The 27,611-nt window shown below is 38.7% G+C and overlaps 1 protein-coding gene across 15 annotated transcripts in view; it reads right to left on the bottom strand.

The window, feature by feature from the left end:
• The window catches only part of LOC107715212 (myocyte-specific enhancer factor 2A-like), a 99,181-nt gene that overhangs the window by 60,063 nt on the left and 11,507 nt on the right, over positions 1-27,611 (bottom strand). For 14 of the 15 annotated variants that reach the window (XM_016521277.1, XM_016521279.1, XM_016521276.1 and 11 more), the window contains one exon: positions 8,375-8,603. In XM_016521277.1, the coding sequence (XP_016376763.1) occupies positions 8,375-8,428 (54 nt within the window). In that variant the 5' untranslated portion in view covers positions 8,429-8,603. The remainder of the gene's footprint in view (positions 1-8,374; positions 8,604-27,611) is intronic. The other variant, XM_016521278.1, reaches the window with a different exon arrangement.

Raw genomic sequence — 27,611 nt, 5'->3', positions numbered from 1 at the left:
ACTGCATTCACGCGCCCCTCGGATGCTCTCATTTCCAGAGTTGTGCTTTTAAGTCAGAATGTGAAAACAACATGGGCACTCGCGTTACTACAAAGATGTGTTGGATTTGTATTATTAGAGCTTTCCGACTTGCGATCGTGAATTTTCTCAGCAAAATTATTTCTTCAGGAAATTATTTTTCACAGCTCCCTGTTCCGCCATGGCCTCCTGAACTGTCTGCTCCGCCATAGCTTCCCAAGCTCCCTATTCCGCCATGGCCTCCTGAACTGTCTATTCCGCCATGGCCTCCTGAACTGTCTGGTCCGCCACGGCTTCCTAGTCTGCCTGCTGTGTGTTTTGCTCCCCATGTGTTTCCATGCCCATATTTGGTCCTTCCCGTTCCTGTCCTTATTTGTTCCAGGTGTCCCCTTTTCAGTTCTATTGATCCCAGGTGTGTCTCGTCATCCCATCGTTATGTCATTTGTATATAAAGTGTTTGTGACGAGAGGGGCGGGGCCGAGAGGAACGGAGCGAGGCCGGTGGAGTAGATGCTAATGCACGACATGCTAATGGCCTCGCTCCATTCCCACGGCTCTCGGCCCCGCCCCTCTCGTCACAGTGTTCCATCTTATCAGTTCGGGGTCCGGTATTGTGAATGTCTGTATGTGTCTACCACTCCTGCTACGTGTGTTTTCCTGGTTCCCTAGATGTCATTAAAATCTCTTTGTTGATGTAATTTTCGTCTCCTCGTTCCTCGCTCCACGCTCCCTCACAGTAGCAACGTGACAATCATCTACATCAGTGGTTCTCAAACTTTTTACACCAAGTACCACCTCAGAAAATATTTGGCTCTCCAAGTACCACCATAATGACCAACATTAAAATACAGTAGCGTAGTAGGCCTAATTATTCAGCACATTAAAATTAGCTAGCGTAGTAGGCCTAATTATTCAGCTACAGCTATGCAGTTGTATTCCTAATAAGAATATGTATTATTGTCTGCCACTTTAAACATTGTAAATACAGTTTGAACATTAACACTGCACTGTGCTTACATACAGGTAAATAAAAAACGTAAATTATTAAATTAAAATGTACTGTACTTAAAAGTTAAATAAAAACTGCACTGTACTTAAAAAGTAAAATAAAAACTGTACTGTACTTAAATGTAAAGTAAAACATGTACAGTACTTGATCAAACAATTAACACAGGCATCATTTAGCCACCTGGCAAACTTTTTAAAAGTGTTTTAACAGTGTTTCCCAACCTTTTTTTCTTCCACGGCACAGTTTTGATATGTAAAAAATCCCACGGCACACCACTAAGCATTACACACAAAAAAAAAAGATAGAAAGGGAAAACTTATTTTTTATTTTTCCAATAATGAAACATTGTGTCATCAGAGCTGGTATTTTGGCTTTATATATGATCAGACACTTGCACTTACTTTCTGAAAATCATACTCAAATTAAGTTAATGAGGTTTTTGACGAGCAAGTGACAGAGATCTGTGTTTTGTACATCATTAGAACGGCCGCCTCTGAGGCAGTAAATTAATAGCATCACATTTTCACCAGTTTGCAGGTTATAAAGTTTATTGTAGCTATATGGGCACTCCGTTTCTCTTGTTGTTAATACATTTGGCCAAAATCTCACAATATAAAATACGAACAGCTATGATATTTAAAACGTACAAAAGTGTATTGGCTACAACTAGATAGCAAAATACGAACAGCTATATTTAAAACGTACAAAAGTGTATTGGCTACAACTAGACAGCAAATGCTAAGACTCTTCTCTGCTCTTTATACACACAAAAACATTAACCTTTATAGACAGCGTTTCTTGAGCAAAGGAAACACTGTACTTATTCAAACATCAGTTCTTTATTTACCCATGCATTGCGAAGAAGTAGACATCTGTCTTCAAACTGCGTGCCGCGGCCATAGACTGTATAAAAACAGGTCACGGCACTTCATTCTGAATGGAGGCGGGGTGGAGTTATGAGGTTTGACTGACAATTTGAGGATCCAATGGCGTTTTTGATAATTTTCCATGGCACACCCAACAACAGTGGCTGGGAAACACTGTTTTAACATTAATTTATATTTAAGTCAGTGATTCCTCTGCGTACCACCACACTTTGAGAATCAGTGATCTACATTACTAAGACTATTCATCCTGTGTTGTTGATGTTCCGCCACCACGATGAATAACTGAAGGTAGGAGGGTGGAGTTTTCATTGTTTAGAGCATTTCATTGTTGTTGTCATCAAACATGAATTACAGACAGAAAACCACCCACACTATTTCCCCTTGCAAACCTACAGCAATACTCTAATGCAGTTAAACCAAAAACAAAACTCCCTTTGTTTCAAATAATCCACTTATTTTAATAAAATTACAGCCTATCATTTAAGGTTGACCAATATTGGAAAGGGCACGTTAAGTGAACGCAATCCATGTAAAATCAATGAACAGCTTGAATATTCGATCTTTGCATGTGGGCGGGAATAAAACGCCCCTTTTTCAAAGAGACCAATTTTCAGCCAAGGCTGAACAATAACGTATAACTAACTAACTTTCTGCTGATTGGTCAACCAAAGGTCAAACTGTACCATTATCAGTTCTTCCTCAGTTCCACGTAGCAGAATAATAGTCCTCTGCTGTATGGATTCTTAAAGCGTTTATTACAAATACATTTCTTCTTTTTCTCATCAAGTGACCAGACTAACGAATGGCTCGACACAAACTGTACCAGGCAGAGCCTAGACAGGGCTTTCTTCTTTGTAGAAATAAATTCACCTACACGTGAAATGGCATCAATTGGGTTTGGCAGGGCATGGCAGCTGCATGAAATGAATCAAGATAAAAGTTATTAAATTAGTTGTAAATTAAATCTTTTTAAATACCAATACAAAAAAGAAAAGAATAACACATTGATTTGGGTATATTATAAGCCTATGTGTATCCTAACATTCATGCAAGAACTGTAACTCTGTCAACCAGAGCAAAACGGAGATTTTAAAGGAAAGGACGTGACGTGTGGCCACGTATGGTGTCCCATGCTTGGAATTTGTGCTCGGCATTTAACCCATCCAAGTGCACAAACACAGCAGTGAGTAGTGAACACACACACACCGTGAACACACACCCGGAGCAGTGGGCAGCCAATGCTGCGGCGCCCGGGGAGCAGTTGGGGGTTCTTGCTCAAGGGTCTCACCATAGTCGTGGTATTGAAGTTGGAGAGAGCACTGGTTATTCACTCCCCTCACCGACAATTCCTGCCGGACCTGAGACTCGAACCCGCGACCTTCGGGTTACAAGTCCGTCTCTCTATCCATTAGGCCATGACTGCCCAAACACATGCATACACCATGACTGCCCAAATACATGCATACTGTAGGCTTTGTGTTATATTAAAATTGGTTATAAATTGATGCCTCAAAACGACACGTTTGTGCACTTGCATAAATGTACACAGGACTGCAATGTGACGGTGAAGATTTTTGCTTAATAATAAATTACATTTTTGTGTAAAATCGTATGATACTGAACGATACTGACAAATCAGCAGAATGGGGTTTTTATTCCCGCCCATATGTGGAGATCAAATATTCAAGCTGTTTATAAATTTTCTACCTCTGTCATTTAAAAAAAAAAAAAAAAAAAACTAACAAGGCACCGTTTTCTCGTTTTTTATTTTCAATATTAAATCAAAATTCAAATGAAAGAATGATACACGGATTGAACACCATCTTTTTTTTAACTGAAACCTTTTTTTCACTCTCTAGTTTCTAAACCATGTTTTCATCATTAAAGAATAATGGTGTCCTCTCAGAACCTTTTAGGAGACACAGAAGAAGAGGAGTCTGATGAAATGGAAGGATGTGCATAACTTTTTTTCCTGCTAAAAAAAAAAAAAAAGAAATAAGAGGGATGAAAAATGGAGAGCGTAAGGCTCGGCACTCCTGAACATGTGACATGTGGAAGCAAAAGTAAGCCAAAGTAAGGGCGGGCGACACTCCACCCAGCAGTGAAATCATCAAACTTTTAATGACTTGGGTAATTACCCCTAGTGAGCCTGCTTAATGGCGTACAGCGGACGTCGTTAGGCACAGAGGTCCAAACGCACACACTGGCACACAAACGCAGCTGTGAGAGAGCATGTCAACTGTATGAAAACAAAGTCAAAAGGTACCTAATGAAATCGCGTGTGACAATTTTTCTCTCTCGGCTTAACAAGGAGTTTTCCTGTGCGTGCTTTTGCAGAACTCTTCCCTTGAGTCTTTACTCTAGTGTTCACAATAATACTTTCCATCCTCTGTGAATCAAAGAGCTGTCACAACACAAGAGCACACAGAGCTACAATGGAGTGATGCTGTTTTCACACTGACAGGCAGCACTCATTAGGGTCCTTTGAGACCATCACTGTAATGATAAGTTTTCTACTAGGGGAGTAATTCAAAAGCATGTTACTACCACTATCACACACACTCTCACAAATGAGACAGATGTACGACATCATCAGGACAAATAATTACAGGCTTGAAGAGCCGTAGAGGAAATCAGAGCTTGTACTGAGTGGACGACGGACAGGTGGAGAGCGAGAGGGGAGGGGGGTTCAGGATCATTCTGTCCTCCTGCGCTATTATGGCAGTCGTCCCCCTTACACAGCTTTGCAATTAGCATGTCAGCCTGAGCTGTTCAGTGAGGCTCACCAAATCCTCTCCTCTTCTTCTTCTCCTTTCGCTGTCATGCCATCCTCCTCCTACAGGCCGCACTTAAGGGGCTTTTGGTAGAAAGCTCCAGAAGGACAGGGCTGCATGCATTAGAGGACCTTCAGCTCCTCTATATTTCATAAAGTGTGAGCGCGCTGCCAAATAAGAGCCGAGACGCTCCGTCTTCATTCTCATAAAATAATGCATTCATATCTCTTTCTTCCACTGATGGGACTCAATCAATGATTGAATCGACGTCTGTTGTGTGTTCAGACTTTTTCCTGGTGAATTTTCTGGAAAATCAAAGAGCAAGGTCCGATGCTCACCAAGATCTTCCAAACCCCTCGGGGGTGAATAATATTGCAAGATCCGTGTACAATGAACATCCCGCGGCTTGCCTCTGAACCCATTGTTTTGATAGATACTGCAATTGCGGACCTCTCAACCCCCGCTACGCTCTCCTAAATAAATCCTGATAGGTCAACAGGCTTTCCAGAGCCCTTCTCATAATGATACGAGAGACCCCTGCTGAAGCCTGTGCTGCGTGCAGTACCGCCACTGTATTTAATTAGGCCACTTAAGGCATTCTCTCATTCTAATGCAATGAATAAAGATAGCTCCCGGCACAGCCGCACAGATAAGCATTTTAATTGTCTTCTTTCAGCGGGCCCAGTATGCTAATGGCCATCTCCCCAGGGTGAGGAGAGCACCCTAGAGCGACTAGGTTTACGCTAGTGAGGGTGAAGAACTTTGTGCGAATGCACGCAAAAGCTCTAATAAAGGGCTTACATCTTTCTCCGTTTGACTCCAAAAACTCTCTGCTGAGCAAGTCGACCACACTCACGGCCGAGCCTGTGCGCCACTGATAACCGCTCTCTCCAATGAGTGCTGTGAAATTCGGATTCTGACGGACAAGAGCGTTATTAATAACCGTGCAGTGTATTGTCTCTTGTGCTTATGTGTGCATGGTAATAAAAGAAAAGAAAAGGTGGTATTGTGATATGTTTAAAGTTGTGAGCCACAGCGAGAAACTGAATTCTTAAAGGGGTCACCCAAAAATGATTTACTCCCCCTCGTGTCATTCCAAACATGTACGACTTTTTTTTCTTCCATGGAACACAAAATATATTCTAACACTGTGTTCTAAACAGATGTGATTCAATGTCGCAAAATCCAATAAAATGTATCTTTTCCATGCTAATCAGAGTTTTTGATATAACCAGCCACGATGGCGGTACATGACGAGCAACAGCAGATTCTATTTTTAAAAATGGTTTCTATTTCTGCGGCATCGCTGGAAAAACAACATACAAACTAAATTTGGGTGAACAATCCCATTAAGATTGGATACACTGAATCAAATAAACAGCCAGTCACAAAGTGATTTTACATTAACTTTCTCTTCTTTTTCTTGAATTTTCTCCCCTCTCTTGCTTTTTATTTTTTCTTTTATTTTTGCTGATGTCGTATGCTGGGGCAGATAGTGCAGATGCTGATGTTTCTAATAGACATCTTCTCTTTGCCTGCCTTCCTATTTGGATCCTACCCAGGACCTGGTGTTATGCTGATAATTGGCCTGTCCTGTAAATTCGAGTTTCTCACTTGGCTGAACTGCTACCTCCACCGTAACTGTCAGAGAGGTGGGAGGAGAGCTGGGGGCAAAGAGGGAGGAGGGCACGGGCTGTTATGTTATCACCCTCAGGAGCAAAACCTCAATTAGCTTTCCGTGAGCATGGCAAGAAAGTTATTTCACCGACGAGACAGTGCAAATTATATTTTGAGCGGGTGTGAATGGGTGCAAGTCTAGCTTGAGAGATGTGGACTGACGCATACTTTTTTCATGATCAAATCCTTAAACATGACAAATGGAGTGACTTCCCCTTTCAAATGGACATTAGACATGCCATGTATGTTTGAGTGGAACTATATGTGCCTCACATCTGTTTTGTATGTGTGTTTTCCCTTCTCTGTAACGACTGTGTCAGAGAAAGCGACCAGACAGGACTGTGTTATGTTATTTATATTTAGTGTGAGTAGACAAGGGTGAATTCCAGTCTGTCTCTGTCGCTGGCCAGATCATTGGCACTTTTCTGGGGAAAGGACAGGAAAATAGAGAGAGAGACAGAAGCAGAAAGAGGAAGATGGAGAGAGAGAAGGGAACAGCGCGTCCCACTGTCCCTCCTTGTAATGAGAGGGTGCCGTGGTGCAGTGGCTGCTCCTAATTACTACCAAGCAGCTGCAACCACAGGGAGCAACGGACCCTGCCAGGCCCCAGCACAAACCCACCAGTGTGGAGAGAGAGAGAGAGATAGAGAGGGGAAAAAGGGAAAGGCCATAGTTGCCCCACTTCACCCCAGTCACCCCTTGCTTCATGCCGCTGCCACACTGACTGGCTCGTACCAGCTCTGTCTGCCTCATCAGCTTGTCCGGACCGAAATTGCAGGGTGCTGTGTGGGAGCCACGTCTGTAAATATGGCTGGAAATGTGTCCCAATCCCTTTTTATGGCTTTTGCTGTGTGTCTATCCAGGAATGTTGGGACAACATGTTTAGCAAATGAACAGATGGCCCAAACTAAGCAATAATCAAATGGGCCTTTCAGGCTTGTTGTGTTTGCTGAATACAAAATCACACAGGGATTCAAGTTCAATTGTATCTATCACACAAAATATTCCTTAAATATCATACAGTACCATTCAAAAGTTTAGGGTCTGTAAGAAGGCTCTATTTATTTGAACAAAAATCCAGTTAAAACAGTAATAGTGTGAAATATTATTACAATGTGAAATAAATGTAAAATGTAATTTATTACTGTAATGGCAAAGCTGAATTTTCAGCAGCCATTACAATCTTCACTGTCATGCGATCCTTCAGAAATCATTCTAATATGCTGATTTGCTGCTCAAGAAACATTTCTTATTGTTATAAATTTTGAAAATGGTTGTGCTGCTTAACATTTTTCTGGGTATCTTACTGACCCAAATCTTTTGAACGGTAGTGTAAGTATCCTCAGTTTTACTTTAAGCTATGTATTTACTATCCAAAACTAGTGAAAAAATCTATATGAAAAATCTAAATTACAGATTTCTTACACTCTGATGAATTGACTGAATTATGGCTCTGTCTTGGGCTGGGTTTCAAATGTTCCAAATAAAGGATGCACCAATATTAAAATTCAGGCTGGTATGGCTGATTATGTTGTTTATGGCCAATGGTAAAATCTTATTTAAATTTTAAAAACTTTATCTAAATAAAAATTGTTTCTAAAATTTTATCTAAATAAATCAAACACTTAAAAACACAGATTTTAAAAGCTCCAAGTGAATTTAGGAATCAAAATTTTATATTTTACATTTACATTCATTATAATTAAGTGTTATCAAATGATTAATATTCGTAAAGAATTAATCTTATCTGTTGAACTTTGAATTGACTTTTCTAAGAAAGTGAGTGTTAGATGACACCAAAAGTAATCTAAATGTAAAAATAGAAGATAGAAAAAAATATTTCTGTAATATAGATCAATCACTAATATAGTAGTGATATATTGTGCATCCCTCATTCCAAATATACCTATGATGTCCAAAAATACTTTTGAGCTAGCATCTCACTAAGTTCCGAGACACAAGAGTAGTGTGGAAATTAAAAGAGGGATGATGTGTAAAGGAGCTACTGACCTGCCGGTTCCTCTCATCCATGATCCGTGTGATCTGTATCTTCTTCCGTCCCATCTTGGCGTCCTGCTTGGTCTCTCTGACACTCCGAGAATATCAGAAAAACACGAGAGTTTGTCTGCCTTCACTCCCCTAGCACATTTTACTCCACTCTTTCTTCTCGAGACTTTCTCTCTCACTCTATTTCTTTCTGCGTCTTTTTCTTCAGGTGTCCACACCACGATCTGTGAAACTGAATGAGAGAAGGAAAGAGAAAAAGAAAGAGACAGAGACACACACAGAGACAGAAAGAGAGAAAATGCATTATAAACGTGCAAAACTCAAAAGAGGGGGTATGATGCAGATGAAAGTGACTAAATGCAAAGTGTTCCACTGCCTAATACATGCAGGAAGGATATAAGACTTAGACCCACAATGATTTCTTATCTTCACACCTGCTTCTCTGCAACAGCTGGAGATCGGCCCACTCACATTTATTATTAGTCTCAAAAACTAAAACACTGGATAGTAGATTGGAAATTGTGATGCTAATTCCCCCTATTTTTATATTTAGATTACCACTGTTGATTTCTAAAATGGACTTAATCTTTAACAATCCTAATAGTTCAAATTGTAAAATTATACTATACATTACAGTGAATGCAATGTAATCTTAATAATGTTGTGATGCCTAAATTCACATTTAGTTTTGTTTTTATTTAGACAAAATATTAAAGAATTTTATTATTTAATATAATGTAATTCTGTCTGTTGTCAGCCATAACAAGAAAATAATTATCTGCTTTTTGGTACTGGCCAGGACTTCAATACTCAAACATTTCTCTTTACGTACCCTGCAAAAACATCTACTCAATCCTATCTGTCAAACGCTCCAACAGAACTTTCTCTCAAGTGTAGACTCCCTAAAACAATCTTTAATAAGCATCATAATGGCGTCCCATGGCTGACTGATGGCTATGTGACAGACAGTTAACTGAATGAAAGTAAGCAGACTAATAAGCAGAGACGAAAAGCATGTGGATGCTTCCTGCTGACTTCAGGCTTAAAGAGAAGCAAGCCTTAGCAGATAAGCCAATATGACACCAATAAGCGGGTCATAAAGTCATCTGTCTGGTTTCAGAATGCACACAGTGCATAATGTCTCTTCGGTCATCTCGTCCTGTTTTCTTTACTCGTTTCCCTCCTTCCCACGTATCTCTCTGTCTGCATTTCTCTCTCTGACACAACCTAGGACACAAGCACAAACACCCTGCCTCTGCACAGCGTCTCAGGAGACAGCAAGCAGGCCTCATTCTCCCTCTCATAAACCCGGCTGCTGCCAGCTCTCACTCCTAAGATGATTAAGAGTGCACCCAGTCTCGGGCTGACATTAGTTTAAATCCTCTGGGCCAGATGAGGCAATTCACACGTGAGAAAGAGCGTGGAAGCCAAGTCAAGAAGGTTCAGAGCACAGTTTGCCCCCGGGGAGCCCACGAGTCGCTCCCTCTCCCACTTCTGTCCCTGTCTCCCCTTGCTAACCTGCCCACAAAGAGCCGGCTACCTCTCAGAGGAAGCATTCATCATCTCCGTCCAGAATGGACACAGATGAACACGTAAATAGAAAATGCCTATGTAACCACATCTCACATCTGAGAGACGCTGAGGGCGGGCAGAAACTCTCTCCTCCAGAGAGGCCGAAAGAGCGCGATGCGCTTTGTAGCCGCACAATGCAAGCAAAAAGATGTGGAAGTTGATGACCAGGAGGCTGTGAGTGACCCACAGGAAATAAACACTTTAATTACTGGCTGAACAGAAACGGGTCTTTAGGTGTCTGCAGGTCTCTATTAGGAGTGAGATCACGCTGTCTGTCCACAGAAGGTAACTCTGACAACAGGCAAGCAAAATCAGACATTTCCCTATACCACATCACGCCAGGCCACTGAGTCCAACACTGTTCTTTCTCAGTCACCATGTCCCCCCAGCAGGAAGGAAAAACAGTCAGCTCTTCGTTCGACGCTCATCCTCACGACATGTGCATATTGTTTGTTATGAGTGCCGGGCATATTCAAACTTTCATGATGAAAATGTGTTTAGAAAACCTATACAACAATGGAAGTTTTTCCAGGGTGATTTGAGTAAGGTGAAAGAATGCAGAGTGGATTGACAGAGGGATTATTAATTTATTATTTATTACCATTATTATTATTAATTTAATCATTTAATTTTAAAAATATACACTATTGTTCAAAATTCAGTGTATTTTAAAATGTAATTTATTTCTGTGATGGCAAAGCTGAAATTTCAGCAGCCATAACTCCAGTCTTCAGTGTCACATGATCCTTCAGAAATCATTATAATATGCAAATTTTGTGATCAATAAAAAAATCATATTTTCAATACTGAAAAACTTTCATGGTGGAAATGTGTTTACAAAACCTACAACAATGAGAGTTTTGGGGGATGATTTGTGTTGGGTTGAAACTATGTTGAGTGGATCGACTGCAAATGCATCACAATCTATTCACTGTCGATGAACAACTTTAAGAGATTAAAACCGAACGGTTTATTTTTCACTTTTTAATCAGTCAAACTGAAATGAAAACATTTGGATTAACCATCCAAAGCTTACGAGCTGCTTGATTGAAAATTTACATGGTTGAAGCTGGGGCTTTATCTGTGTTTGTTGTGTGCATAACAATGCTGTTCTGCTTATCCAAACACAGCACAACATAATTACATGTATCCAGGCTTGTAGCTCTAAATCGTATTTGTGAGCTGTCATGCTCGTCTCAGAGACTGCGGGTCCAGAAGCGTAATGCATTGTGTCATGACATTTCTGTCAACTTAACAGACATAGACAAGCTACGGTCCTGCAGCGCAGGCAGGCTGAGTGAAGCTCTGAAAGACTTGTGTTGCGCACGGCAGAACGGGACTCTATTACCTCAAGAGTGTGTTTTGTTGATCTTGAGTCTCTGTTTATTTCTATGAGACATTCTGGCACACTGGTGGAGAGGTGTAACACTATAATGTTAATTTAATATAAAATTACAGAACATGCACAATTATAGAATTCATTAAAATTAATTATAGACAGAAGTAATCAAAAATATGGGGTTGGTAAGATTTTTTTTTTTTTTTTTTAAGTAGTCTCTTATGGTCACCAAGGCTGCATTTATCAGAAATGCAGTAGATATTTAGCACTTTCACATAGAAAAACAAACGGGGGGAAAAAAACAGTCTGGTGTATTCTAGTTCATTATAAACACTTGTTCTCTAAGATGCGCTTTAAATATCGCATGCGATTTATCGTGCAGCCCTAGTTCTCTGATTATCTCACTGTACTGACTGTGTTGATGATATATTGTACATGGCTTATCTGCTACAGTCATATTTATCTGAAGGGAGCAGTGTATCTGATAGAAACACTGTTTGTTTTACACATTTACAGTGAGTGAGAATGTGCACGTGTAAATAATTTCTCCTTCTACCAGCCCTACAGATTCTAGCTTTCGTGACAAACAGGGAGTTTCTTTATGGTCTTTATGAAGAAAAAAGTGCCAAGAGCATGATCATTTAATGCTGCCAATCACAATGCGAATGATATATAAACGGCTGCTTAAACCTCATTCCAATGACAATGCTTCTGGCATCTCTCCTCCTCCCTCACTTCACCTTTATTTCCTATAATTAATCTGGTCCAGGAGAGTGTATTACAGCTCAAGTCGAGTCAAGGCGAGTCAAGCCCCTTCATTCCAGACAGCCAGAATAACCTGTTTACCTCTCAAATCACTTTTAAATGGCTACTGTGCTTGAAAATGAAAATTATTTCATAATGTACTATGTCTTCTGCAGAACACAAAAAAGGAATAATTTTGAGGTTCAGACAACAATTGGACCCCATTTACTTTCATTGTATTTACAAAAAAGAACACACATTTTTAAATATCTTTTGTGTTGGACAGAAAAACACATACAGATAATTTAGTAATAATAAATGTAGTCTAATATTTAGCATATCTCAAAATAAATTTACTTGCAATATAAAATGAATAATTTAGACAAAATTGTGTATTAATATGTGAATTTTAATATCAGTTTATCAGTATTGGCCAGAACTTTCATATCAGCGTATCCCTATTAAAGATTACATGAAACTGCTTCTCTTGCAGTCACAATTTGTGACTGTGGTCAGTGTGGTTTATTACTGTTTACCTCAGATCAGCATAAAAGATACTGTATGTAGTAACCTCATAGCTGAATTCAAAAGCAGAAATCACATCAAAAACATAATAAGGATTGAAGGCAAATAAAAGAGGTGCATTAGGGTAGTGACAATTGGCAAGAAATGCAAATAAAAAATATCAAGTGAATTAAAAATCACATCAAAAACAAAAAAAGCAAAAAAAAAAAAAAAACTGTCTGAGCTGAGTTTATAGAAAGGTAGAGTGGAGGCACTGGGGCTTGCTGGCTGTGGGTGGGATCCACTAAGGGCCTGTTGGATCACACCAGCACTCCAGGACATGGGCAGCAGAGCCAGCAATTCGAAACCACCGCTGATTACATCAGCTCTCCTGAATATTACACACTCTTTCACTGCACACTATCAAGCCAAAAATGAACAGCAGAGAATGTAAAACTATGCGAACATTAAGATAACTGACATGTGATGTAATTTGTGGCAACAGTTCAGTTCTTGAGTAAAACATGCAATAATATATTTGCAAAAAATGCATTCCAAATGCGCTCTCTTGATGCGGTGCACCTGGTCAAAAGTTTATCTTGATTTAAACCAGTCCAGCATTTTTGAAAGCTGCTTACCAAACATTTGCAGTCACTATGATCAATCAGCAGGGAATATGTCTCTATAGGAGCAACTGCCAGGGCCTGACATGAAAATCAATAGGAGTACATGACCCACAGAATGTGCACAGCAAAGCCGATCTCTAGTGAGACATGTCCATGTGCTCACTACGCTGACCCTGACCTCGCTACACATGGGTCGTTCACTTGCTCACGAACGAACACAGGTGCACATACGGGGCAAACACACTCTCTCACACACACTGAGAAAACTTCTCTTGTCTAACGTAATATAGGTTTGGTTTCCATGTGAGATATTAAACATCTCACACAGCTCATGATTTGAAGAGGAGAGGCCCCACCTGACATGCTGACACTCCCTTGTCTTATAAACAAGTTAACTCCCATATCCTTCATACTGCTCGGGAGGATTGTGTATTGTAACTGAGATGATCCCATGATGAGAGGGTCTATATGAATGTAAATGATTGCGTTGTGCATGCGTGTGCGAGTGGGTGTGTGTGTATGTGAGAAAAACAAGCCGTGTGTTAGTGACAGGCGTCTCACTCTCTCTCCCTTCGGAACACGCCAATGTGAGAGTGGGAGGGCTGGTACTGGGGTCAGGCCTTTTCACACTCAATAAAACATGCCCTACTCCCACTGTAATTACCACACACTCACACACTGCGTTCCCTCATCTGCCCGTCAAACCATTACTACCTCACTTTTACACAAACCTATCATTTTGGAGAGTGTTCCTCTAATCCCTTATCTGTTTAAACTGGGGTTTCCTGAACTATACTGAAAACATATCAAGAATATGAGTGACTACAGGCTACAAATAAACTTCCACGTACTGTATATTTATAGAGCTCAACAAGTGTGAAAGTGTTTTCCATTGAAAAAAGTTTGTTTACACATTAAATTTAAGTCCAAAAGTATTTTAAAAGTATAAAGTATTACAAGTATTTTTTTCTGGCAAATAAAAAATGATGCCAAAAATAAAACAATTTTAATTTAAATTAAAAAAAAAAAAAACACAGATCATGCATAAATTGACTACTTCATAATGGCTAATTTTGAATTCTTGTTTTTATTTTAAATTTCAACTTTTTGAAAATTTTAAAATGTAAAAAAATATAACAAAAAAATATATATTAAAATAAAAATTAATAAACTATATATACACGTTATATATATACATATATAAAATCGAGTGAAAATAAAAATTAATAAAATTAAAAAGTAATTAATAAAATTACTACTGAATTATTATAGGAGTAAACTGAATTTTTAGTGAACAGCATCTGGCAATATAAATGTAATATCAATATAAAAAATCCTCCCTACCTTACTTCAATTGTGTAAAGTGAAACCTAGTGACAGCACTTGAAAAAGAAGAGAGGGTCACTACTTTTCAGACAGTGTCCAGAATCTCGGATACCACCATGACAGCGTCGTTTCCTGTGCAAAGCCGCCCTGAAAGCTCAACATCCCAGAACAAGCTGTGGGCAGAGCGCACTCCCTACATCCTGCTCCTCAACTTCCTGTCTTTCAAGTCCCTTCAGATGACCAATAGCAGCCAGCCAATGGCAGCCAGAGACATTAGAGAAAGAGCTAGACAGGGTGGGAAAGAGAAAGCGAGAGGAAGAGAGAGAGAAGAAAGGGGGAAAAGGAGCCATTGGGACAAGCATCTGCTCTGATCCTTCCCCTTGTTATCTTCCGGTCTGTAGGAGACTAAACAACTACACAAGTCCGTCTCCTGTGTATTCTCCCACCATGTTTATTATGTTTACAACCAGGGCCATTTCGCAGCACGCTCTTCCGAGCTCTCGCTCACTTTCTATTCTTTTCATTCGTTGTGTTTTTTTTTTTCTTTTTTAAACAAGCAACACCAGGTTTCCCCTTTTTTGGCCTCCACTGATAAGAAGCTCAAACCTTCCCAGCTTACATAACTATGAATCACCATTCGATAACACACCAAAGAAGGATGAAGTCGTAAAATGGGACAGATCTGCAGTAGACCATGTTATATTTCAACTTTGAAATACAAATGACCACCCTGAACGACCACAAACAATCAGCATATTACAAACATAAATGGATTGATTTGCCTCCATTTAGTGTGGTATTGCAGTTGCGGGTCTGGTGGGAAGACTTTTGGGATTCATTCGGACTGACGAGTTGACATAAGAACACAAGGGAAAAGGGGAGAGTGGAGAGCCTGGGCTTTTGTTCTTCTGCTTCTAAGAGGTGGCTGTGTACCTGCAGATGTGGCGGCCCTGGCCTGGATGGGGAGGAGGGTTGCTAGTGTCTGCCTTTGTGAATGTGTGCTTATCTTCCTCTCCAGCAGTCCATGGTAAAGCATCCGGTCTCGGCAGCTTTGTCGTTGTTAATGTCTCCCGATGCTAATCTGACAACGCCACTTTCCCCTCTTCCACCTCACACTTTTTTTCTGCTGTCTTTCTTCCTTTCTGTTTCTTGCTTCCTTTCTCTCTGGCTCTCATCTTCTCATTCTTTCTCTTGTTAAGTCTCTACATTCCCTCACCTCTGTTTCCAAGGCAACTAATGAGATATAATTAATAAGATCCAGCAAAGGGGTGTGCGTGAAGAAATGAGTGAAAATGAGGCTCGGAGAAGGAGCGTGTGCGAGCGCAGATGGAATAACGCTGCACGCGCTCACTCGTAACGAACTTTTCACACCATGTTAACTTCCTTTTTAAAACATGGCTTAAGGTGATGTTATGCGGCAGGACAAATGAGTTTGAAACACATTCCACATTCTTCTCAAGTTGAGATGATCAGGATATGAGCACTGTTTCAGGAAAATGGTACATATGTACATGTCAACAAAAAAAGTGCCCTGGAGGGGAGACCGAAATATGAGGAATCTTACACAGGCGTGAACTAGAGATTTTCTACATTTATCTTTCAGCATTTCATTATGCAAAATATAATAAGAGAACAGAATAAAAAAAATAGGGCAGGGTGTGTAGATAATGCTTGAGGAGAAAAACTAAATGATCATATATAAAATCTCACACGGCTTTAGAGAATCTAATTTAGGCGTAACAGGATCAATCTGATAGATTTTGCGATATATTGGCACACAATAAAACCTAGGAGGCCACATTTGCATGCTAAATCTTATATGTCAATGACTGATGTTCTTAAAAATGTGACTAATTCTAAACTCGTCTTGTTGTCATTCAAAGCTGATGTCATGCTTAAATCTGGAAACTTGCAGTTTGCATCACAAAAAGGAAGGATGTGATTAAAAATAAACAAGTTTCATTTCACACAGCGGAAAACGACAGAGGAGGTGAATATTTCCTTAAAGGGGACTTTATACAATACTATTAGTGAAATATGATCTAAAGACATGACCCTAGAGCTCCAAGTTACTACGTATGTGACGGAAGACTGTGTCTATCCTTGACTGACCCAAACACAAAGCTGTATTTGGATACCGTTAAGCACAGTTCTGAGAAACAAAGTCCTGTGTAACCAAAAAAAGACATTTCCAAGAAAACAAGATGACACATATCAACTTTGCACCATTGATACTGCAAATCCCTCATTCAAACCCTCTGCAGATGTTTACAGATTCTAAATTTGCTTTGCGTCTCATCAGTCTGATCTCTGTGATATAGATGTTGTTCATAGCGTTTGTTTGATGAGTAGCTCTCTGATACTGCTGAGCAGGCAGCCATTGGGTGGTTTATCTCTGCTAATGACTGCACGCTCCATTCAACAACTCTCCTCTGACCGTGCTATACTCCCTGTCCGGATCAATGCCAGCCGAGACGATCTTCCGCACAGCTCGTGTATAACTATAACAGGGGAGAGCTCAATGTCAGAGGCAGGGAGGTGAGCGAGAGAAAGCCACTTCTCACCTCCAAAATGCCATCACCACATCCAAACTCTCCCAGGCTTGAACGGCAGTAATAACAGCAGGCATGGTCACAAGAGAGAAAATCCCTAAAATGCATTATTAATCAGGTTTCTTTTACACAGTATTCTTTAAATTTTACCAACTGTGAAGAGGTTTTTACATTTATAGGTAAGTGTCAGTCAATGTTACCTATGTCATCTCAAAGCGCCAATTATCATTAACTTGAATCACTTCTGTTCACCTTGTTGCTGCCTTTAACTTTCTTAATCAGTTTCTATCCAATTTTGCGACTTTAATGCATCAAAATGTATTAAGCAATTTGCAATTAAAACAGCAAAATAGAAACTGACATTTATTAAATGTAATCAATTAATTCATTTATAGTTAATAAAAAGCAATAGCCTAAGTTCATAAATAAAACAATTAATTAATAAATTAATAGAACATTAACCGTGACCCTATATATGACACTGGAACACAAAACCTATTGTAAAACAAGACCAGTCATAAGGGTCAATTTTGAAATTATTTGATCTGAAAGTTGAATAAATAAGCTTTCCATTGATGTATGGTTTGTTAGGATAGGACAATATTTGGCCGAGATACAACTATTAGAATATCTGGAATCTGAGGGTAGGGTCGGGCGATGTCTACCAAATTGGCATCGGACAATGTCTACAGTGAAACATCGTGATGGACGATGACATCTGGGGGCGGGTTAGAAGGTGTGCCCGAAGCGTGAATCGTATGCAGAAAGGCATGGAAAACAAATAACGCGTTCTACGGATCCACTACAGGGACATGGTTAGCCGCTTGCTAGCGGTAGACTATTACATTACAGTACATGAAAGTTCACTTACCACATTCACAGAGTAAGGAGAAATGATTGATAGGACAATGGCGAATGATTTGCAGATACTGAGCTTACAGTAGGAAATTTACAAAATATATTCATGAAACATGATCTTTACATAATGTCCTAATGATTTTTGGCATAAAAGAAAAATTTATAATTTTGACCCATACAATGTATTTTTGGCTATTGCTACAAATATACTCCAGCGACTAAGACTGGTTTTGTGGTCCAGGGTCACATATAGGAAAAGCTGTTTTGGAGAATGGATAGATGAATGGATAAAAAAATGTAACTTTTATCAACCTCAATTAAGTTTTTTATGCAATCTGGAAATGTTATTCACATCTTAAGGCTGGAAACTACACGACTTTTAAAATCTGAACAGATTTTAAAACGATAGGCAACATACACTTGCTGACTTTGTAAGTAATCACAGAGGAAAAACTGGGCATATTACACTAAACGAATGAGGATCATACACTATCATACTTTAAAGTCGCTCCAATCACAACAAACTCACACAGAAACATGAGCCTTGTTCCTAGGAGACACGTGACAAATAAAAACAATTGTGTGTTCTGTGTTCTAAAATTTGCTCAAAATATCAAACATGTTTGTTATCCTCTGACTGGATGGATTCATAGTCTGAAGCTAGAAAAATCGGAGTCTGTGACCATCATACACTACGCGATTTTCTATGAAATCTGTCAACTCAAATCTGCAGAATGGCTCTGACTTTCGGCAACTAGCATCAACTTCTCCAGACTGTAAATCAGGGCAAAAATCTGGGTACGTTGTGCCGTATATTCCAGCATTTAGTGATTCTAACGCTATTTTTCCACCGATATTCCAAAATTCACATAAAAATATACTAGAAACTACACTATCGTCATGAATAGAATGTCTATTACTTCAAATTATACAAACATACAAATACAAACATGCTACATTCACAGTGAGCGAATGCAGAGCGCACACTAGACGTGCCCACAATCAATCAAGGATATTAGCAAGGTCGAGAGCTGGGAGAGAGGCAGACTACACAAGGTGACTTTGACTGAGAAGATGCCTTGGGGGCCGTGCTGAAAAAGCCATGGAGAAAACTTCAATATGGCTCTTGTTCCCACCTCTGTCCCTGCCTTGATCATCCATTACATCATTTTCTTTCAGCACTTGCTCAATGTTTTAGAGAAAAAATGGCAAAGACATCTGAAAATGTAGAAAGTCACAAGCAGAAAAGAAGAAATAGTGCAACTAGCCTCACTTAAAACTACCCTTTGACTGCACAGTCGTTAGGTGTGACGTGCTACTGTGAAGTTCACTCTTCAGCACATGGTATATGTCACGACTGATTTAAAGCAGGCACTCGTTGTGCACTGTCTGTGTGTGTGTGTGAATATGACAGGCAATAAGAAAAGGACAAAAGAGGGGGAAAAAACTTGTAATGAAGCAAGAGAAGTATCACTATTCCCTTCACCACCACCCACCCCCTACCCTCTGGTCGTGTGCGGTAGCTGCGTTGTAACATAATTACTGCTGGGACACTCATATTCCCAATGATCCATTTGCGTCAGTCAGGTTTCCAAGCCGAGCCGATGAATGGATTCTCAGTTTCTCAAGGATAAAGCGATGACCCTCTCCGAACAGTTAGATCCATTTCATGTGGGGAGACCACTGCACTGGGTAGGTGAACATTTGCTCATGTTAATTGTGACTGGGATCTATGATTTTGGAGTCTATAATAAAAGTGATGGAACTCCAAGCCATCAGTTTAGTGAAGAGGTCTTTAAAAGGGTATCAACTAAACAACTGAATACTTAAAACACACTGTGTTCAACGTTTAACTATATTGGCCTACTTCCAGGAAAAAAAAAAAAAATGTGACGAGAGTTTATTTATCATGATCTACAGTAAAGACAACAATATGACAGAGACTCGTTTAGCTTCCATTATGTGACATTTCCGAATGAAACTATTCCAGTGGGAAATTATCTTTAAAAGAAAAATCTCTTCGCATCATTTTCTCAATTAGTTTTTATTTTTTCACCCAAGCGACCTTCAGCAGAAAAGAAAAGTAATTTCAAAGGTGGAGCAAGTTTTAACATTTTGATAAAATAAAATTATAAAAACATCAATCTTTTCTTTACAGTACAGTACTATGAACTGATGAATCACTGAGATCAGACATTTATTAAAACAGTGTTTTTAAAATATTATTTTAAGATAAAAAAATGTTTTATAATTTCTGGAAAGCCCACTTTTCATTATCCAATCAATTTCCGATACATAAAATTAAGCCCTAATTATTTTTTTATTATTACTATTTCACTCAGAAACGTGTCATCACAGGAGCAAAAAGAGTTGTGAATGCAATTGCATGTTCTCTTTAAGTGGGTAACTTAAAGCTTACCACCAAAATATCAGGGTCTTTGACTGATGTGTGATCATCTTTGACATCATATCTACACCAGCTCACTCAACATTTCCATCACAAGAGAAATCAAAAAGAAAGAACTGTGAGCTTGTCTTGAAAATAATTTCATCAGCAAAATCCATTATGACATTATGTCAATGTGCTGACACAATGTCTTGATACAAAAGTCAGCATAGGATTTTTCTTACTCCCCACTTTGGTGAGTCTCTCAAGAGTATTATTAAACTTTATTTAAATATGCTCTTTGACTGTACTTTTTTTGTAAAAGGTTATAGACTGTAAAATTACAACAGGAGTTCACAGGTCAAACATTGGCACTAAAACTTTCAGATTCAACTAATCTTTCAAGTTTTTTTTTTTTTTTTATAAATCTGTTGATAAATGAAACATATGCTCTGTGTGATTCATTTCAATTGCATGATTTTTACAAAGATTTATTCTGACTTTTCTCTCGTTCTCTCACCCGCTCTCTCTCTCTCTCACACACACACGCACACACACACACACACAGTCGATGTGATCTCTAGATGTTTGCAAGAAAGAATTCTTCTGGACTTGTTGTATGAAGTGATGGCATGTGTTCCTGGCTCTCTTTGCATGACTGTCCATCAGAGAGTCATCACCAGAGATAACTAATCCCCCACTGATGCACAAAGTGTCTGCCCCCCCCCCGCCCCAATCATCTTGCCCAGATCCACACTGTGAGCTGTGTTAACTGGCATGGCAGTCTTTTGATGTTGCACAGATCTCAGCTCAGAAATGATAAACAGGGGAGATGAATTGAGATTTTCTTCCTCAGGGAACAGTGAAGCATGAGTATTAAAGATGCCGTGCATTAAAGGCACAATATGTAAGATTTTTTTATTAAAATATCCAAAAACTACTAGAACAGTGTTATATATTTTGCTGACTTGTGTACTTACATTATCCCAAATGTTTCGAAGAATGTTTAAATCCAGAGAAATAAGCAATTTTAACTAGTGACACGGACCGTGTCCATAGCTCGTTCAGCGGCCTCGTTTCGCTTCGACGGCTTTCAGCCTCACCCTGCTTCATTCTACTAGCTCATCCATGAACATGATTTCTGCCCGAGTCCCGTCGGATTGCATCGGCTGTGGGGATGAAGACGACAACTCCCATGATTCCACTCCCAGTCACGGCGTCATCAAACTACGCCTTTGCCTCTTTGTTTATTTTGAATATGCGCCCTCTAGCGGCGAAAATTACATATTGTGCCTTTAATGCATAATGCGCACACAACTCACAGAAACGGACAAATCACTGAAAATTCACAATACCGTGACAATACTGTGACTGCTTTCCAAAACCTAGTGAGTTGCCTACTTAGAGTACAGTTGTGCTTTAAAGGGGATGGATTTAAAGACGCCACTTTTCCAAGAGGGTTTTACCACAAAACGTCTAACAACTAAAACACAGCATGCTGTTAGCATGCTATTAAAGCACCGGTGCTAAAAAATATAAAATTAAAAAATATATAAAAACAAATCTAGGTATCAGCAATTGACAAACCATCTACAGTACAATAACTAAGGTAATCTCTGCAGCCAAATAAAACAAACAATCCTCCCTTTAGAACTCCGGCTGTCACAGCAGACACTGAATACTTTCCTCTGCCTGACCTGTGAGATACTTTAGCTTTTTACAAGAAAACTTTAAGAACGGCTTGCAATAAATATTTGATACTATGCTCTTTCCCTATGACATTTCAATCCTCTTCAATCCCACTGTTCTACAATACTCCAATATGTAAAAGGATTATGCAATACAGGCAGCATAGATGCCAATGACTCATAAACTGTGAAAGGTTGTGAACTGATGAGATTATATATATATATATATATATATATATATATATATAAAGATTGATGCACAATAATCTCTCAACAGACAAACACAGACAACGTAGCAGATAAAAAAAAAAGACATTCTATTAAAGAAAAGAAAGCAGTAACAATGTAATTTGCTTGAAATCTAAAGCAAAAAGCTGTTCAGGATAAAAATGCTTCCCCTTGTGTGATTTTTTACATGATGGCAACCCGACCCATAAACTGCATCTCTCTCTGGGGCCCTTGAAGAAAAATACAATTGCAGAGTTGCCTATAATTTCAAGAGACTGTCACAAAAAAATCCATCTATTTGGCAAAGTCAAACTATTCTTTTAATTTCATTCTGGGCTGAAACGGTAGAATCCACTTAGTGTTATTTAGCTGAAGTCTGTTGTTAAGTTTTGCGGAAGGTTAAAACCACTGGCTCTTTGTTTTGCAGTACAAGACCGCCTGATGAGAAATAGTTTGAGAAAATAGAGGAGACAAAATGAGAGAAAAGAATGTCACCGTAGCATACATGCTCTGGAGAGGCTGCCGTGATGATTTTTACTTCCTCCATTCAGCACAAAAACAATTTTAAAATATAGATATCTGTTTGCAGCTGTACTGGTGTTTATGCAATGTACAGTACAATGGAAGCACTGCTTTAGAAAACGCTGCTCTTTAATGGACTCTTAAATGCAGTCTCTCTTAACTCTACACAATGAACTTAATGAAGATATGCATTGTTTGCGTATGTTTGATTTACGGTTAGCGGGAATTCTTCGGTCTGTGTAGCATAACAAATATTGCTTTCTTTAGGTAACGCAAATCTTTCAGTTGCCTTATTCTAAGTGACCTTTGGGTTACGAGTCCGACTCTCTAACCATGAACACCAGTAAAATAAAAGACCCCATTGAAATAGCGTTGTGCTGAATATGGATCTAAAAGCACGGGCAATTTCCCTCTCAGCACAGTTAAGACAAAGAGCTCCATTTACATCCAGGATGGAGCTTTTTACATGGACATCCTACTATCAGTGTGCTGCAGACAGTGGAAAGATGGAAAATATTCCAGGTGGCCTTGATAAATCACTGGAATCATACATTACTGGAATTACGTCTTCGCAAATTCAGGGGATTAGGGTAATTTAAAACTCCCTCACAGTTAGATGTGACAGTGTGCCAAAAATATATCGGCAGGGTTCACAGCCAGATCGGACATGTGTTTAGGGTTAGAGAGGAATCGCGCAGTACAAAAGACAGTAATTGTATCATTTTATATTCAGAACATATCTGGCTGTCATTACAATGATATAATGGCCTCATCACCAGCATGAGTTTCTCTTTCTTCTCGCAGTGGCTCATGATCAGACTAAAACTTCAATCCAAAGTAGAAAACCAAAAAAGGAATGTCAATAATTAAATGTCCACTAATAAAAATTTACAGTATGGCTCCCTGACTGTCATGTATCACATCTTTTATATCCTTTTGCAACCACAAACTCACCAAATCTCTCCAACAACTGGGAAAAACACGGATGAGGGCCCCTTTTCTTCCTGTTTGTGGAGCACAGCTGCATTATTTCCTACTGTGCTACAGGTTCTGACATTACTTGAAATGCAACAGTGCTCATTTATGATTAACTGATACAGTGTGAAAAAACAAACAACATTTTTTGGAATGATCTTTTTCATCAGTAATTAATCATAGTTTTATTTCCTTCATGACTGAATGCATTACTCTATCTAGCATTATCATTTTAGCATCCTGTCAGGTTCAAGTGAGTTTAAAGAGAACTGTGCTTCTGGCAAAAAGGGAAAGTCTTGTTAAAAAAAAAAAGACACACCCAGGACAATAGATGGTTTTACTATTATGATTTACATGCCAAACATTCTTTCAGTTCACTGTGACATAGGGCTGGGCAATTTATTGAATTTTCACAATTTATTTGCAAGGCTTTTGCTGCCACTATAAAACGAAGCAACATTGTGAACATTGTGATGATTTTAATGCACTTTTTATTTAGCCTCTGATGTCAGCTGCATTTGAGTTGGTAATTAAATTAATATCTGTGAATCAAACTGTCCATTTCAATTAACTAATTCAAAATTATGATTAATGTATTTCCTGTCAATCAAATAATTCATCTGCTAAAGAAATAGTCTCTTTGACATTTTAAAAAGTTTTATTAAAAAATATGCAGATATTTAAATGTTGTTTATTATTATGTAACGTATTGTTATATCATTGCATATAAACAAAAATTATTTGCCTATACTTCTTTGACTTTTTGTATTAAACATTTCAAATCTAATTAGCTACAATGGTTGCTCAGTTGCTCTTATTGACAGTTCCTCAATCAATAAATATGAAGATATTTATTCTTAATATTAAGAAAATATTAAGAAATTAATATTAAGATATTTACTGAACGTCATAAAGAGTTTTTTTTCTAGCTATTTCACCCAGCACTAGTGTCTGATATTACATTACATTTACATTTACATTTAGTCATATACAGTGGGTACGGAAAGTATTCAGACCCCCTTAAATTTTTCACTCTTTGTTATATTGCAGCCATTTGCTAAAATCATTTAAGTTAATTTTTTTTCCTCATTAATGTACACACAGCACCCCATATTGACAGAAAAACACAGAATTGTTGACATTTTTGCAGATTTATTAAAAAAGAAAAACTGAAATATCAAATGGTCCTAAGTATTCAGACCCTTTGCCCAGTATTTAGTAGAAGCACCCTTTTGATCTAATACAGCCATGAGTCTTTTTGGAAAAGATGCAACAAGTTTTTCACACCTGGAGTTGGGGATCCTCTGCCATTCCTCCTTGCAAATCCTCTCCAGTTCTGTCAGGTTGGACGGTAAACGTTGGTGGACAGCCATTTTTAGGTCTCTCCAGAGATGCTCAATTGGGTTTAAGTCAGGGCTCTGGCTGGGCCATTCAAGAACAGTCACAGAGTTGTTGTGAAGCCACTCCTTCGTTATTTTAGCTGTGTGCTTAGGGTCATTGTCTTGTTGGAAGGTAAACCTTCGGCCCAGTCTGAGGTCCTGAGCACTCTGGAGAAGGTTTTAGTCCAGGATATATAGATAGATAGATAGATAGATAGATAGATAGATAGAGACAGACAGACAGACAGATAGACAGATAGATAGATAGAGATAGATAGAGATAGATAGATAGATAGATAGATAGAGACAGACAGACAGACAGATAGACAGACAGATAGATAGATATGTTTATATCATTCATATAAATACTATATATACATATTTATACCACTGCAATAGACTACAGAATCTGCAAACAAATTAATCAAAGTACACTTTTATAAATAATTTTTGATTTTTCAACTATCAAAGAGCAACCTTTGAGCAATAAATGCATAACACTTTATTTTACAGCGTCCTTGTTACTGTCACGCCCCTGGACTCTTTGTGTTGTGTTTTCCCTCCCCAGGTGTGCTGTGTTCCCTTTAATTAGTCATTCCTTGCACCTGTGTTTTCCCAATCACCCAGTGTTTAAAAGCCCCAGTCCTTTCAGTTAGTGTTTGTCGGTCCTCGAACGTCATTCCATGTGTTCCTGTGTCTCCTACGTTCCCCGTGTGATCATTAAAGACTGTGAATTAAAGTATCTATGTGTTTCCTCGTTCCTCGCTCCTTGCCTCCCGAGAATTGTGACACATATACACACACACAAAGAAAAACAAGTAGATAGAATAGAAAAAATAGAAAGCTAGTGTTTGTTTGTGTTTTGTTGTTTTTTTAAGATAAATATAGATAAAGTAGAATTAAAATAGAATAGAAAGTGTTAGAGTTAGAGGGTCAAATAAAGGTGGAACAGCATATTGATATAAACTGCAATTCGGGAATATCTGAGAATAATGAATCTCACTTTGATCAAATGTGTGACAGCAAAACAAAAATTATAGATTACTATACTATACTATACTATACATGCCATCACTAATTGTGAAGTAAGCATAACTAGTAGGAATAAAAAAATTGTCTTCAATTTTGTCTTCAAAAGGAGGGTTTGTCTTTGAGCTGAAAGCATTACAGACACTCTGGCATTACAACTCTGTCATGAATGACAGATGATGTGCCATTATGCGATAACAATTCTTTAAAACTACAAACACAGTGATGATAGAAAACAATAATGTGACATGAAAACAACATCACATTCAAAACTCACCCACTATGATACAAGAGAAAAACAACAAGCCAGAAGGGATGTCGGCTCAAAACGTGTGTGTGTATATATATATATATATATATATATATATACACACATGAACAAAGTATCTTATGCTCACAAAGGCTGCGATTATTTAATCAGAAATACAGTATTGTGAAATATTAGTGCAATTTAAAATAATGTTACATTTTAATATATTTTGAAATATACTTTTAGGAATAAAAAAATTGTCTTCAATTTTGTCTTCAAAAGGAGGGCTTGTCTTTGAGCTGAAAGCATTACAGACACTCTGGCATTACAACTCTGTCATGAATGACAGATGATGTGCCATTATGCGATAACAATTCTTTAAAACTACAAACACAGTGATGATAGAAAACAATAATGTGACATGAAAACAACATCACATTCAAAACTCACCCACTATGATACAAGAGAAAAACAACAAGCCAGAAGGGATGTCGGCTCAAAACAATATAAGCACAACATTACTGTATGGTTCTATTGAGACATGTTTCTCTCTTAAGGTGTGTCCACAATAGCATTCAATGCTGATATCCTGAGCACACGGAGCAGTGCACGGCTGCAGTTTGAAGCACATATCAGTGCCCACAGAGCAGAGGTAATGAGAGACAGTGGGGGGGTCAGCGGAACACAGGTGCAGTCTGCGTCACTCCTCCGAGCCATCAGACATGTCTGTCTCAACCACTATCCTGAGCACACGGAGCAGTGCACGGCTGCAGTTTGAAGCACATATCAGTGCCCACAGAGCAGAGGTAATGAGAGACAGTGGGGGGGGTCAGCGGAACACAGGTGCAGTCTGCGTCACTCCTCCGAGCCATCAGACATGTCTGTCTCAACCACACATTCACACAAGCCCACCTCAAAGCCACACTTGCTTACGTGTACCCTCAGTGACATCACGTGACAAATGGAGGGCTGAGAGAGAGGACTTTCACAAGCTTTTAAAAATTATTCTTTCGCATGTGCTCGGTCTTACGCTCAGAAAGCAATTCAAGATTTAATTTAAAGTAAATCAGATTTATGTGCTTTTGGGGCAACTTGTACTACTTAGACAATATTGTAATCATGATAATATTAACTTCACTTTATATACAATTTATAAATTCAAAAGTCAGGGGTTGGTAGGATTATATATATATATATATATATATATATATATATATATATATTTCGGAAATGAGGAGGCAAAGTCCTCCTCAAAGTTTTTA

The sequence above is a fragment of the Sinocyclocheilus rhinocerous genome, unplaced genomic scaffold (genome assembly GCF_001515625.1).
Source record: "Sinocyclocheilus rhinocerous isolate Xijiao unplaced genomic scaffold, SAMN03320098_v1.1 scaffold659, whole genome shotgun sequence".
In the NCBI taxonomy this organism is placed as follows: domain Eukaryota; kingdom Metazoa; phylum Chordata; class Actinopteri; order Cypriniformes; family Cyprinidae; genus Sinocyclocheilus; species Sinocyclocheilus rhinocerous.
Note: the sequence above shows the minus strand (reverse complement) of the source record. Positions and strands in the feature narration are given on the sequence as shown.